The sequence below is a fragment of the Petaurus breviceps genome, unplaced genomic scaffold, assembly GCF_028583685.1.
Source record: "Petaurus breviceps papuanus isolate PSGF00001 unplaced genomic scaffold, PetGlider_PUasm1.0 115, whole genome shotgun sequence".
NCBI classification, from domain to species: Eukaryota; Metazoa; Chordata; class Mammalia; order Diprotodontia; family Petauridae; genus Petaurus; species Petaurus breviceps.
In genome coordinates this window covers 6,529,363-6,546,063 of record NW_027185612.1, presented here as the reverse complement: position 1 = coordinate 6,546,063, position 16,701 = coordinate 6,529,363, and the positions used below count along the sequence as shown (strand labels likewise).

At 37.8% G+C, this 16,701-nt stretch overlaps 1 protein-coding gene across 1 annotated transcript in view; it reads right to left on the bottom strand.

The window, feature by feature from the left end:
* DPP6 (dipeptidyl peptidase like 6) overlaps nt 1-16,701 on the bottom strand; it is a 990,703-nt gene that overhangs the window by 316,214 nt on the left and 657,788 nt on the right. The window contains exon 6 of the mRNA XM_069084788.1: nt 15,956-16,008. Within this exon, the coding sequence (XP_068940889.1) occupies nt 15,956-16,008 (53 nt within the window). The remainder of the gene's footprint in view (nt 1-15,955; nt 16,009-16,701) is intronic.

Here is a 16,701-nt window from a genome sequence, read left to right as displayed (position 1 = left end):
TTACTGCAAATAGAATGACATTTTGCATGTTTAAAGCATTGTGGAGCTAAAAAAACAAACAACTTCAGAATGCTTGAGAAAGACTGACTCGTTGATCCTCATTGATTCCTATAGAGCCTCAAACATTAGCCAAACTCAAAAGCCTCAAGGAATCCCATTCTACTTTGGGATAGGGCTAATCATTAGGAAGCTCTTCCTTATGTTGAGCCAAAATCTGGTTCCATATGACTGCCACATTATTCTTCGTTCTATTTTTAGGGTCAAATAGAAGAGCCACATGTAGAGTCTAACTTCACTTCTTACATGTCTATCATGTTTCTCCTTCCTGATCAAGGATGATAACAGCACCTACCTCACAGGGTTGCTGGGAGGATCAAAGGAAAAATTAGTTATAAAATGCTTAATATAGCAGCTGGTATATAGTAAAAGCTTAATAAATGACATAATCATAGGACACATTTATTAAAAGAGGGATTTTCAACTTTTTCTTTTCAACAAACCCTTTGCCACTACTGTTAAGCCTATGGATCACCTCCCAGAATAACATTTTTATATGCACAAAATAAAATACATAAAATTAAAAGGAAAAATTATATTGTCATAGATACATTTGTCAAAATGTTATCAAAAATCCATGGACACTAAGTTAAGAACATTTACTCTGAGATAACATTTTGTCCCACTGAAATAAATGTGTTTACAATAAACACAGTAGGAGTTTGTTTTCTCTACCCATGACGGCATTTTATGTGACTCTAAAGATATATTCTATTGTACATTATCATTTTCAAGCATCTTTCTCTGCTATTTACAAACCTTCATCATTATCCTAGATTCTTAGGGCTAATTGCAAAGGCTGACTTTTCTGTTAATTTCCCAATATTTAGCAGTAAATGCTCTCTAAATGAATAGTCATGTGGCAAATGTTATATCTACACCACTAAACGGTGAAGACAAAATCAAACACATAAGTGATACATATTCCAGCACCTTTTTTTAAGGATATGGGTCATAGTGGACCAGATCTAGGACAAAAAGTAAATGCAAAGAATAGAAAAATCTGCCAAATCCTCCACAGGTGTTTTCATATGAAGGACATGCTTCTCAGGGTTTGTAGAATTCTTGTTCCTCCCATTAGTTTCTTCATGTCAATAAAAGCACTAGGATCTATGTGAGGGTCACAGGACAAGTCTTCTATAGCAAAGAGATTTGAGACTGGAATGGTCTTGCTTATTGGGAGGGAGGAAAGGTTCTAATTGTGACCACTCCTTTTAAATATGGTTCTGCTTTTTAAGCACTCTTGATTTGAGAGTATGAACTAGTTAGGGTGCATGTGTTTGGGAGAATAGACAATCTTTCTGAAAGCTACGTAACCAAAGCACATGTGCCTGAATTTCTGAACACTTTTATTTTTTCTTCATTAATGATGAGTATTTATGGTAATTCAGTTTTGACAAACATTCAAGAACCTCAACCTCCTCAAATGTAGGGAGCTGTTTTTTTTTGAAGAAACCTATAATATGCTGTTTCTCATAATTAATGGAAAGATATCATATTCAGTGATACTTAGAGGTAACCAAGTTAACCAAGGTTACCAAAGTCACCAAGGAATAGACAGTCTGTCAAACTTGAGTACAAATATTCTAAGAATCACCTTAACCAGAGTTAATGTTATCCTACGAGTATTGAAGGAGGAGGGATAATGCTATCTGTAAAAGTTAATAAGATGGGGGGAAAATCCCATTGAAGTTTTGGCTTGCTAACTTAGGAGACTACAAGAGTGACCATGTTTCAAAGAAAATTATTAGCTCAACATGAAAATAAAAAGTATTAAAATAAACTATACCTAAAGCTTTTTTTTCCAACTAAGAAACCTCCTAAAAGGGGGTGGGGTGAGGATTTTGCTTGCCCTTTCGGTAGACCACAATGATATTATATTTAATACTTCAATTACTCTCACCTCTTCAGGAAGAAATTCATATCCTAATAGCATCTTGAACTACAAAGTCGGTCACAGAAGAAAAAAAAGCACTGGCTAATTAAAAAATTAACCAAGAACAATCAAGGGGTACCCTTCTTATTCATATGGGTTATTCTCAAAAAAATTATAAGAATTATAAGAAATTATGGGTTGCAATTTTGGGGGTAATAATATGCATTGTTTTCCCCAAACTTTTTTTTTAACCATCCCTGATTTAAATAATTCAAGAATTGATCCCTCAGTACCCTTCAAATTGTTTTGCCTTCATCCTGGACCTTCTCTGTGTACATTTGGTCTAGTTCAATTATAATCCACTGACCAGAAGGTGGAGGGATAAGCAAAGGAAGAGTTAGCTAATTCTGCCTCTCCTGAGTGGTAGTCCTAACCTTTCTTTGTTCTTCCACTTTTCTACAAAATAGTTTTAAAACATGATTTCTTGTTCTTAGCTTTCGCAGTTCATTCTGAGGCTTAGCAGTACTAGCATGATTCCTATAAGACTTTGTCACACTTATTTTTATCCTCTGCTCTTGTTTCCAAATTGCATATATGTGCTTTCAAAATTTATTTTGTGGGCAGCTAGGTGGCGCACCAGCCTTGGAGTCAGGAGGACCTGAGTTTAAATCCGGCCTCAGACACTTAACATTTACTAGCCGTGTGACCTTGGGCAAGTCACTTAACCCCAACTGCCCTGCCTTACTCCTCTCCAAAAAGCAGAAAAAAAAATTACATTGGTCAGTGAGTTCCCTATATATACCATGTAAATAAGTCTCTTTAAATAACTCTACTTTGGGGGCAGCTAGGTGGCATAGTGAGTAGAGTGCTGGCCCTGGAGTCAGGAGGACCTGAGTTTGGATCTGGCCTCAGACACTTAACACACACACACAAACCTAGCTGTGTGACCTTGGGCAAGGTTACTTAAACACATTTGCCCTCCAAAAAAAGCAAAAAAAATTTTTTTTTAATTAAAAAATAAAATAGGTAACTCCACTTTTTCTTCTCTACCAGAATAATTTCCTTTAGGGGTGGCCAGGTGGCTCAGTGAGTAAGAGCACTGGCCCCAGAGTCAGGATGACCTGGAATCGAATCCAGGCTCAGATACTTACCACCACACCCAGAAATAACTGGCCGTGTAACCTTGAGCAAATTACTTAATCCCAATTGCTTAAAAAAAAAAAAGAATAATTTCCTTTAGGCTTTTAAATCTCATTCTTCAGAATTTCCCATTAGCCTTAGGCTGAATTTCCCTTGTAGATGTTTAGTTTGAAGGATAGCCAAAGGAAAACCAGGGATTTAAATGAATCTTTAAGGGTATGGAAGATTTAGAAAGGAGCAGATTAATTCAGAGAATATTTCATAGAGTTAAAAAAAATAAGCAAAGGTATGGTTAGATAAATGAATCTCCCATGGGTAGAGGACAGTGGAGGATCTTCCTGAACATAGCATGAGAAGAATGTAGGGGAAGGAGTGGCTAATACCTTTGGTCAAGAAAGGTGGGACCCTGGAAGTCAGGAAGGGTTTATTTTATACTTGAAGGACAATAGAGAGTCACTGTAGATTACTGAGCAAAGACATGGAATTTCAAAAGTCATGCTTTAGGAATATCCTTTTGTCAGTGGTGTGTAGAATGCTTTGGTAATGAGCCAGATGAGGTAGATTGGCCAGTAAGGCCAGTAAAGCAGTGATCCAGAGCTGAGGTAATTGGGGCCTCTTTTGGATGGTGGCAGTAATAATTGTTTAAAAAAAAAAAAAAGATGGCTACGTTAACTCTCCATTTTTATCTGGCTTCAGCTCTGATGAGGAAAGTATAGTAAAGAGACCCACAGGCCATCAGATAAGTTGGTCAAAATCTTTCTAATGTAAAGAAAAACAGAGTCCAGGCAGGATCAAAGCAGGAGCATCCATCTAATAACAAACTTAATTTTGTTGTGATTGTCTTCCTTCATTGTGGTCCAAGGATGGAGGGAAATGTTGGTCTTGATTATCTGATTGCCAGAAGAGATGTTGGAGTCCTACTGGGGTAGAAGGATTGTAGAATGCTGTGTCTAGGACACAGAAGGTCTAGAAATTCAGTCTCAAGACCACTTCAGATAATAAGACAGTGTAGTGTTGCATAAACACCCTCCACATAGGAGTCCTAATGATATCGTAAATTCTATGAAGGTAGGAAACACACAACAAACATCACCTCCATCCCCTCACAGAGCACAGAAAAGTCTGGTTACAGAGAAGACACTCAATAAATATTTACTGGTTAATGGTCTGTTTGGACTACTGGGAGCCATTCATTTAATTTATCTGAATTATCTTCCTCATATGTAAAAGGGAGGCAACAATGTCTAACTCACAGGGTTCTTAGAACAACATAATGAGATAATAGACATGGTAGTGTTTTGAAAAGCATATAACAATGCAAATATAAGGCATTCTGTCATATTTGTCAGTATTGATTTCAAGGAGAGCCTTGGAAATAGATGTTGCTATTCAGCCCTCTTTTTAGTCATGTCTGACTCTTTGTGACCCCATTTGGGGCTTTCTTGGCAAAGATTCTGGAGTGGTTTACTGTTTCCTTCTCCAGCTCATTTTACAGATGAGGAAACCGAAGTGACTTGATCAGAGTCACAGAGCTAGCAAGAGTCTGAGGCCAGATTGGAAGTCAGGAAGATGAATCTTCCTGACTCCAGGTCCAGCATTCTATCCCCTGTGCCACCTAGCTTCTCTGGATATCTTCTCTAGCCCTTTATAAAAGCAAAGAGCCTTAGTTCAGGAAGAAGGAGCTGAAGGCAAGAGTAATTAAAGTGATCTGATATTTTTTTCCTAAGCTGTCACCAAAACATATATTGGATTAAGGAGGTTTATCTAGACCATGCTCTTCGTTTTACTTACAAGGAAACTGAGTCCCATGGAGTTATGTGACCTGTGTGCCTGAGGTCATACAGTAAGTAAGTAGCAGAGATAAAATGTAAACTCATGTCCCTTGACTCCTTATCTAGTACTTTTTTTTTTTCTCAATGCACTGGCCAAGAGCAAGAAATTCTTGCAAACCTGGTAGGCATATCAAGGATTCCAAGGAGATAGGGCTTACAGTTTGGGGCCTGTTACCCAAATCTAAGTATAGACAAGATAGGCTAGGTACAGTCGATTGAGGGACATGCTGGTTAGGAAGGTCTTTTTGTTTCCTGGTTCTCCCTTTCCAGACCAACTCAACGATCCTTCCCAGCTCCATAATGTAATTGTTTCAAAGTGGATAATCTGTGGGGATGAGACACAGAAAGCTTCTCTAACAGCTCTTCTTGTATAACAGACGATGTCAACCTTCAGTTCAGCAAAAGAAGGAGGGATTGGCAGGCAGGCAGGATGACAAGAGTTGGGGCAGGTAGCACAAAGACCCTGAGATTAAAAGACTGATAAACATTTTGCTATAAATTTGGTATTATGGGAAACCAAATCTGCACACAAAGTCTTTTCTGGAAGAGCCAAAGGGGAAGGTTCTCAATAGTTAATACTATTTAAGACCTAAGGCTCATGTACATATATCCAATCTCTGTTCTCCCTCCCCACTACTCCCAGCCCCCATCATTACCAAAGGAAAACCTGGGGTTATCACCACCCCTGTCTACATTCTCCATAGCCTAAGTGCCTTGGATGGTCCTTCTAGCTAAACATCATCTACATAAATATATTATAGGAGAAATAAGTTAAGCTATACAATCTATTTTGCCAGGGCTGTCACCTCCCCTGGCATTTCGTTGTTGTTTAGTTGATTAAGTCATGTCCAACTCTTCATAATCCCATTTGGATTTTTTTTTTGGCAAAGATACTGGAGTGTGTTGCTACTTCCTTCTCCAGCTCATTTTACAGATGACGAACTGAGGCAAACAGGATTAAGTGACTTGCCCAGGGTCCCATGGCTAGTAAATGTCTGAGGGCAGATTTGAGCTCAGCGATCAGATGTCTTTCTGACTCCAGGCCTGGCATTCTATGCACTGTACCTTCTAGCTGGCAACACTTCTTACAGAGTGGTTGGCAACTTTGAGCCCTGTCCAAAGTGTCCAGCTTCTGGTGGTGTCATTACTACAAATTAGGCCAGAAGAATTTCTTTTAAAAGCCTCTAGACCCAAAATAAGACTGGTTCTTATAATCTACTTCAACCTATTTGTTTATAAATTCCCTTGAATTACATTGTTTCTGAGTGTAGGCTTAAATATGAAGTTTTCTGGAACTTAAATACACATTCAATGTCCAAGATCAAAAAAGGATCACTACATTTTTAACCATATTTGACCTATGAGATTGACGACTTTTGTGACCTAGGGAAAATAATCTCCCAGGGCCTTAGGCTTCTCATCAGGAAAAGAAACTGGATGATCTTTACATACCTTTTGGCTCTAAGATTCAAGGGCTAAATACCTATCCACTCAAAACCTGTTAAATGATAGCTTTCAAAAATGAAAATATTCAGACTACATGTAGAAATCCACTAGGTGGTGCTCAAGGGCAACCTGAGTTTGGCCTCTTCCCTCCTCCTCCCCCCTCCCTGCCTCCCTTCCTCCCTCCCTCTCTCTCTCTCTCTCTCTCTCTCTCTCTCTCACACACACACACACACACAGATACACACAAACTGAAAAGAGACTGAAAAGAAAACAGTTAGCAGAGGTGACCAGATCCAAGTAGAATAAAAATTCTCCTGCTTTTATGCTTGCTGCAAAAATGGACATGAATGAAGATGTAGCAATGTGATGAAACTACATCTTCTGATTTCAGATTCTAATGTATATTTTTGAAATTGATAACCAGTTTCCAGGGACTGCTATCCTCAGATATATGATACCTTGCCTAGTTTTAGTGGGAGAGGAAGATTTCTGAGAGGGTTTATATTGGTGTTTCCTATTTCAGTAACATAATAGCAATGACAGAAGAGCTTGTAGTACAGAGAAAGTGCTTAAGAAATGCTTGTTGAGTAATTTTGAACTCATAGGATCTTTAGTTTTGTGATAAATTAGTTTTTTTAATAAAAGAGTTGGGACATCAGACCCTAACTAATCCAAATCCAACAAATCTAACAAATCCAAATCCAAATGCAAAATAGGAATTTCCTCCTTATAGTATCCATGCTAAGTGGTGATAGGATTAACATTTAAGGTCTAGAGAAGAAACTGAGATTCATAGAAAGTAACTGGTCCAATATCACATACCCAGCAAACAACAAAAATGGGGTTCAAATTTATGTTCTGTAACTCCAGAGTTAGTGATCTTTCTGTTATAGCACACAACCTCCCTAGTCATCCAGCCTATCAGAATACCTTTACAAAGAGGAAATGAGCACCTCTCTAGGCAGCCCACTCAACTCTTGGAAAGTTCACTTATTAAAAAGATATTTTCCCTGAAATCATGACTATTATTCTTTGTAAACTGTCAGTATTTGTCACACTGCCTCTAAGGCTGAAACAGATAAAAATGCTGTATCAAGCCCCAGTGGATGAATGGTGCTGTGATGGTACCATTTCAAACAATATAAACATATTGATTTTTCCTTCTTTTTATTTTTATTTTGGAAAACCTTTTGTTTTGAAACCCATGCATAGAGTTTAGTGTCAAAATTAAATAAGACTTAAAAGAGAATTGTGAGATCCATGGTCTAATGAGGAAGAAATGGAACTTAGCCTTCAGGGACCCCCTAGTCATTGTGGGGAGACACTTCAGGGAACACTTAAAGTAGCTAACAATTGAAAGTGATATGAGAGAATCCATAAAGATGATAGCATAACTTAAGTGACTACAAGAGGCTCAGGTCTGACAAGTTTTACTGGAGACTTTTTTTTTTTGGATCAGGGCATGAACAGAGTGCAGGGTTGAGGGAAAATAATCTATGGAGAGGCAAATCACCACCCTTTTTGGAGTCTCAGCTTCCTTCTCCTTAAAATGAAGTTAATATTTTTTTTGTACAATCTATCTCACAGGATCATTATGACCATCACATGGAAGATTGTGTGTGAAATGTCAAAGTGCATATGTGTAAACTACTTTTAGATATCATTTTAAAGGAGGCTACAACCCTACTTTAGTCCAAAGCTAGCTCAGGACACCCCAGACAAATAACAATTCAGCACCTGGTTTGGGGCAGTTGAGGGCAGGGAAGAGAGGTAGGTCTGGGAACCCATCATCCTTCAAGTCCCAGAGCAGTCACAGTTTCCCTGAAAAAACAACAGTTCACTTAATCATCATTAGTACTATCTCATTCTTCTCATCTTTTTTTGGATAGAATTAAGATACAAATGCTCCTGGAAAAATGTGCCGCCATTCTTTTATATCTGATGTATTGTAGACTGTTGAAGGGGTATGGAGACATTTTTATAACTGAATAAAAGAGCTCAAAGGCAAGATCATGTTCTTTAGGTTCACTGCATCTTCTTGACCCCTGTAGTACTCAACGGGTTGAAAGAGATTATATCTATCTGTTCCTCCTCTCCTGTTGGTTGAATTTCTTCTGCTAAGTCTCTGTGTTTTGAAAGCTTTTAGTTTGAGGCAGATTGAAGATTATCATGTTTGCAAAGGAGTCTAGGTTCTTTTGGATACTCATGAGTATAAAACAGCGTAGGCATCTATGTCTGAGTGCCACTCAGATCAGTGTGTAGCCCTGGCAGAGCTTTCCTGCCTATGAATGGATCTCACACATACCATGGCATGTCTCAAATAAGGACAAAAGGTATTTGTGTGGCTGTGTCACAGGAAGACAACATGTTCTCACTGCAGTCTTTGTTGTGATATGGACAAATTCTAACTAGGCAGCTCCCTTGGAAATGTAAACTATGTTTCTTGGCTTTCAATCCAGAATCTGTTTGAGAAAACAACAAATATCAATCTACAGTCTACCATAAGCCAAACTCCGTTAGCAGGGACACGAGTGGGATTATGAAATCTTTCTTGACCCTGCTTCAATGAGTGAGGATTAGTATATAACCTAATTTTGTTCCTCTTAACTTGCTCAGAGAAAAGCATTAACAGACAGATGCCATGAGCTCTCCAGGGTTCTGAAAAGATACAGAAGGCAATTAACAGTGGGACTTTTCCTGTTTACTGACAGGATAGGAAACTATGTAATGCATTTCCAGAGGATGCATCTTCTCTCACCCTCTGTTACCTTCCCATTTTCTCTCCTCCCTTGCATTTATCACAACTGTGTTCCTGCCACTCCTGGCAGGTAAAAAGGCAGCTTGTTATGATGAGCCAATATTCAGCACTGTGATAGGGAAGGTTCATCCACTAGGTTTCTTGTGAATTGCACAAGAAAAGGAAGAGACTGAAAGGAAATGTGATAAACTATAAAGGCTCTGATGGAGGTGGCTCACTACTCACAGCCAGCTACCCTCACTATTGTGGTCAGTAAGTGAAGTCTCTTATATGCAAAGCCCAACTTACATTAGAATACATTCTGCCAAAGCTTTAGTTTGTACTTTACTCAATCACAAACATCTAAAGCCTGTGACTTGTCTTCTCCACTAGATTTTAAGTTCCTTGAGGACGAGAAATTTGCCTTCTATTCCATGCTGTACCCATGGTATGCACTTGATAAATACATATTGAGTTATCAAGTCCAACTGAAAAATGTCTACTGGGAATACAAGAAAGACTGAAGGATATAAAATTATGGCAGGTAAATAATTTATTAAAATGTCATGACTTTCCATGTTGTTGGACAATGAAACTATAGATATGTTTCACCAGTAATTTTTCTATCAAGTCTCTCAATGTCAAGGACACTGGGTAACAAATTAGAAAGATGATTATTGGGGATTTTGACAGATGGGTTTTAAGAGCACCACTAGAAAACCAAGATTACATTCCTTTAGTATTCAAATATTCCTTAAAAGGGAGTTGGAAAATATCTGGCTAATACCTACATCAGAATTGTCCCCATAGTTATAGTTGGAAAATAAAGGCTTTGACCAAAGCCTGTAATGTTGCTGCTGAGTTTATTGTTTGCTGGTCTATATATGAACTTTTAAAACCTACCAAACATTCAATGGGGATATGTGGAGTGGGGTGGATGGCGTAAAATATTTCCTACTCCATGCAAAGAAAATAATTGTACCTATTTGAAGACAGGAAACTTAGAAAATGTAGACAAAGCTATTGATAAAATTCTATTATAATGGTCACAAGTGAAGGTACTCCCTATACCAGTGGATGTAGATTCTAATCTCCTTACTATTTCTTACTCTGTATGATTCTTATCCAAAATCTTAAAAAAAATCCTCTGCAGAGAAGCCACTCAACACTCTGAAACCTTTCTCTACATCTTTTAGAAACTTAGGGTTACTGATAAATCACTGGCTATCTAAATTTAGTTTCTTATTGTCTATACATGTGAGGTCCACCTATTTTTCTTGTTACACACACTCTCGATTTTAAAAGCAAGTTGTTATTGGTAATATGATTTTACTCAATATCTTTCCTCTGACTTTTGAACTGCTTGTAACTTAGGCTCTTCTGAAATCATGGAATTCTATAATTCTAAGCTATGTGGCATCACTGGGAGAATATAAGAGCGAAATGTTAATGCTACAAATTTAAAGAACTGTGTACTCCCAAGTTTCCTACAAATATATTTCTATAATATTACAACTTGAAAAGTTTGGAGGGATTTTCCTCCATAGTCTCTAGGGTTAGCATAAAAGCCAATGTACACAGAGATAGGGACTAACCCTGCAATATCATTAGTATAAGGACCTCATAAATGAGTAAACTCCTCAAAGCATGTCTTTATATTGTCTACAACTTACAGTCTCAAAGAATTGCCTAAAGTACTGAGAACTTAAGTAATTTGCCCATGATCATATAAGTCAGTACTTAAATGTATCAGGACTTAACATCAGATCTTCCTGGTCAGGTCTCTATCCATTATGCCTCCATATATGAATATGAACATACAAACATATATATACACATGTATATGTTTATACTATGTTATACATGTGCACATATATGATTTTATAAAAGTATGCTAAAATTGGTTAAGAAAAAACTCCCACAGAACACAGAATTTGAAATTGGAAAGGGGGCCCTTAAACATGTGCTGAAACATATAAGGAAACTCAGGAAACTTCATTTGACAGATAAGGAAACTGAAACTCCAGATGGGGGTGGTGCTAGTCATAGACATATTAAATAGAGGAGTTTCTAAATCTCCCAATCCAAATGCTTTTTACACTATGCTTTGCTACCTGTCATTTGCCATGGCATAAATAGAGACATGCCACAGCTAGGAAGAAAATCTTGTAATGGCAAAGAGCCAAATTTTGAGCACTTCTTGTGGTTTACAGAGCATAATATTTACAATAATACTGTGATGTAGGTGGAGCCATAATTATTATCCTTATTTTATAGCTGAAGAAGTTGAAGCTCAGATTGTTTAAATAAAGTACTCATGACCACCCGATTAGAAGAAGTCACAGTTGTGAACTGATCCTGGGTCTTGTAAATTCAAGTCAAATATGCCACATTACCTCAAGCAGGAGGGAGAGAGAAGGGAAGAAGAGGAAGGGAAGGAGAAGGAGGGAGAAGAGGAGGAGAAAGAAGAGGAAGAAGAGGGGGAAAGGAAGAGGAGGAGGAAGATGAGAAAGAGGAAGAAAAGGAGGGAGAAGTGTAAGGGGAGGATGAAGTGGAGGAGGAAAAAGAAGAGAAATTAGTTGGTTATACCAACCACCCAGGAACATGATTAGCACTAGAACCAATATATCCTTAAGGCAAAGTGCCTTATCCTTCTGAAATACTTTGATGAACGGTATCAATTTCTGCTTTAAGATTTGTTCAATAATTGTCAGATTTACTGAAGAGATACAGGGCCTTTGAGAAAGTGGCTTCTGGAAAACCTGTCTGAAGTTCTTGTACTACATTTGTAAGGGAAGTCAGGCTCATTTGCCTCACCCCATCCCATCCCACCCTTCTGCAAGGAGTGAAGAGAAAGGAACTCTCAGGGAAGGGAGGTTGAAAGGGTCAACTAAGACATCCTTTATGGTAGGCTTGAATATCCTATGGTTGAAAAAGAGACAAATGCACCTGAGATTAGCGGTTCCTGGAGTGGTTTATGCTGAGCAAGTCCAAAGGTTGAAGATGACCCACTAGGGACGGTTTTTAATTCCAAGTAATGATTTGGGTGAGGTAAAATGAGGACAGTTAAGAAAGTGGGAAGGCTACCAATGTATCTCAGTTGTTTCCTTTTTTAAAAAGTTATGTCAAAAAGCATTATCTGTTTATTGATATTACTTAAAAGCAATGTTCAATATGAGATCTTTTTTTCAATAAGAGATCTTTTCATTTTTTAAAGGAGAAAAATTTTACTCATTTTTGTATCAAACACAAACATAACTTAGGGCTCACTCCATGGACACTACCCATAGACCTATTAGGAGTCTTTCTTGACTTCCTCTGTACCACCCAGCATGATTCAGTGCAAAGAACACTAGCCCTATAGTCAGAGAATCTGAGTGGGAATCCTAGCCTGCCACTAGATAGCTTAGTGATGCTTAGTAAATAACTGAATCTCTCAAAGCCTTGATTTATTCATCTGTAAAATGAGGAAATCCAAGATCTCCACAGCACAAAGTGAGGTTAAGGAGAGCAAATGATGCTTCTTTCCTTAGGATTATAGATGTGATCTAACAAAGCAGATCCAATGTCAAACAAATCTAAAACAGAACATGCTTCTGCCCTGTAGCATTCCTAAACCATGGGTTTGTTTTGCTGCTGAGAAGCTAGTGTGACAAGCCACAAGGTTCCAATCCTATCACTGATATTTAGTATTTACGTGACACTATGGAAACAAATCAAAAGAAGTGCCTACATGGTCCTACAGACTCTTTGGAAATTTTGATTAATAACCAAAATAGGAAAGTAGGATAGGGGTTTTCTGTCCAGCATGGAGAACAGTATTTCTCCTGTATCTGAGCCATGCCCCAGTATTTACATTGTATATTATGAAATAGCAGGAGAAATTCGGCATTTTTTTTACCTTTTCTTTTTGGAGGGGGGGAAGTTAGGGCAATTGGCGTTAAGTGACTTACCCAAGGTCACTTGGCTATTGTGTGTGTGTGTGTGTGTGTGTGTGTGTGTGTGTGTGTGAAGTGTCTGAGGTTGCATTTGAACTCAGGTCCTCCTGGCTCCAGGGCCAGTGCTCTATTCACTGAGCCACCTAGCCACTCCAATTCTGCATTTTTTAAAAGAACTATTTGTTGTCTCTTATATAGTGAAACTTGGCACAACCTGGATTTGTTTAGACCCACTAAGGGTGTGTGTATAGTGGTCAAATTACTAATATTTGTTGAATAAAGTGACAAAAGGATCTTTGTTATAAAGTACCAGCTGATTACATAGTACTGTGGTATAGGGGAAAGGACAGTGAATTTGGACTGAGATTGACTGGATTGAAGTCTAAGTATCCACCATATGATAACTGGGTAGCTAAAGGAAAGTCATTTATCATTCCTAAACCTCAGTTTCTTTTTCTGTGAAATGGGAAAGAAATATTTTCCCTTTGAATCATGTGAGGATTAGACAGGATAGAATGCTAACATTACTTTGTATCTGGAAGGCCCTTCACAAATGTCAGCTATTATTGTTATACATGTTGAAATAGTGCCTTTAGTATATGAATGTATTATCTTTTTATTTTCTATGTCATTGATAACTTTGAATGCCTGGTTCTTGGAATTTTCTTTCATAAGTTATGAATGTTATGTTAGTATGTTATCTCAACATGATGGGAAGAGAATGCTTTTATACCTCTTTTTTGAATTATAAGATGCAATATAATATCTGCCATCTACAATAAATGTTATTATTCCCAGAATGGTTAGATAAATCTTAAGACATAATTATATTTGTGGTTGACATGACCTTAGAAGATATATATCTACATGAAAAATAACATAATAATTTTTCCTTAGGCATATTTGAGCTATTGTTTGCTTTTTTTAAAAAAAGAAAAATACCACTGATATTTAGCCCTGCAACTATAGGCAATCTATTACTAATGGCTTTGATCTATCCAAAAGTTCAATAGGGTATTTGAATCATATCTTTTCTGGATCTATTCATATATTTTCAAGAATACAATATGCCTAACTTAGTATGTTTGAATTCCTAATGAATTGTGGGTTTTTTTTACTAGACTAGAACCTCACAAGCATCCTATTTGAACTTTATGTCTGTAGGCATCTCTGTTTTCATTAACACATGCTTATGGAGCAATTACTTAATGGTCCTTGTTAAAGCTTTTTATTTCATTATCAAAACTGAAATTTGACTTCCAACATTTCTGTGAACCTATGCAATTTTAACCATCCCACAACCACAATGAGTTGCAAACAAACCTCTCTTCCCACTTTGCATAGTAAAAAATCCCCACTGTTGTCTTGAGGGCTATGTGAAGATGGGGATGGTATATCAGTAGGGTTTTGCTTTTTAGTGCAGGGAATGAGAGATACAGCCTCTCACATCCAATCTTTGTTTCCCCACCTACTTTGTTGTTCAGTCATTCCTGTTGTGTCTTAATTTTTTTTAATCTCATTTAGGGTTTTCTTGGCAAAGATACTGGAGTGGTTTTCCATTTCCTTCTCCAGTTTATTTTGCAGATGAAGAAATTGAGTTAGAGTGAAATGACTTGCCTAGGGTCACATAGATAGTCAATGTCTAAAGCCAGATTTGAACTCAGACTGATGAGCCTTTCTGACTTTAGGCTTGGCACGCTGTCCCCTGTACTACCTATCTGCCCTTCCTACTCACTCCTACATCTTATAACTAGGCATGTATTTCAGGGATGATTGCGCTCTGAAGGAAACAGAAGAAAGAAAAATCCAATTAGGTGTACCATGACCTGACCTTAAGAGTACTATGCTTTTTCTGGTCAAGTGAATACAAAAAGATTTCTCTATAGTCCAAACATAAGGAATAGCAATGCAATATCTCTCAATGGAAACTACACTCTCTTTGGAAGACCAAGAGACAAGTATATGATTTTTTCCCCCTGAATTTTCTCAGCCTCCAAGATTCTTCCTCCTGAAGAAAAGGGATGGATGCAAAGGTAAACAGAAAACGTCTTTCTTATATTTTATTCAACATTGCTCAACTTCTGCCCCATTTCTGTTTTTAGAATAGTACTGACAAGGCAGAGTGAGTCAAGAGTGGCTAACAGCTGGCATTTAAAGTTTGCAAAGTGCTTTACAAATATCTCAGTTTATCCTCACAATAATCCTGGGAGGCACGTGCTATTATTAACCCCATTTTATAGATAAGAAAACTGAGGTAGACAGTCATTAAGTGACTTGCTCAGGGTCACAGGGGTAGAGTGTGCCTATAGTAGAATTTTAACTCAGGGCTTCCAGGTCCAGCTCTCTGTCTGCTGTGCCTTCAGCTTCCTCTAAATAGCCCCAAAAGAGATTAGTAGGGTAACATCCTGGCCTTACCTGATAAAAAAAAAATTACAAGCACAAGCAAGGTCATTCTCCTCTCCTACTTATATCTTTTTTGCAGGTGATATCTGGTTATGATAAATAATAAAAGTCACCTCAATCAACAGAAGTCAGAGCATAAATATTGAGAATAGCATTAAGTAGGTGAAAGGAGGAAGTGTCACCAAAGGGTAACTGACTGAAAATCTTTCAAGGGGTATTAACACTAACTCTATTTTACTCACTAACACTAATTGTATTTTAGCAACTCAACTGCTAAAGGGCTCCTTGCTCTCCTCTGCAGCTGCCACAAACCATCCCTCCCTCAAGGTCACTTCCCCAGATTTACCACAGCCCAAAGATGCCACTCAGTCCTACCGTACAACTTAGAAGGTTTTGTCGTTAGAGAAGGGAAGTCCCTAACTGAGGTTCTAAGGAAATTTTTCAATAATTACTTTCTTGCCCTTATTCTGTTTTATGTATATCTACACAGGTCTTTTCTGAAGGACAAAAAAAGGAAGCACCTTACCCAAAAGGAATTTTGCTCAGGAAATAATATCCAGTATATGAGTGTTGATAAATCTGTAAGAGACAAACAAAGAAAATGCCATGAAACAAAGTCTGTAACTATATACACTTTACTTCTTCATCACTGCCAACTCTAGTAAAACCTCTTTAGAACACAAGGAGTTAATCCCCAAGCCAGGAAGCAAAGCTTTTTATTTACTTAGCAAGTTAATTTACATAACATGTTTGTTTTCTTTTCATCCTTTCCACTCAGTACCCAGGGCAGTGTCATCCCCATGGCTACCAGGTTTGTGATTAAATTAAGGGAGCATGTTCCCAGCTGTGGCTAAATATAGCACCTGGTATTAATGAGGACACCTTGGTCATTTGGAGGCAGTCAGACATGGTTATAGCTAGACACAACAGGACAATAATAGATACTCACTGCTGGAGTCCTCTGGAAATGGTAGCAAAGGGTAAAACCAGAAATACCATTTCCCTGAACCTACTGAGTTGCAAAACCCCATTTTGAGGCCAAGGAAAGTTTAAGCTGGGTAAATTAATCACCCCTCTATACAACCTGGTGTGTTACTTTTTTTTAAACTTCCCAAAGGATGCCATACAGATGGAAAACCTACTGAGAAGCCGCAAGGTAACTGACTTCATCATGATTTTATTGATGTCAAAAGAAGGGTGTGTTTATGCATCTGCTGTTCCTTTAAAGCTGATATGAAAACTTTCAAGGGTTTTTGAGCCAAAGTCACAAAA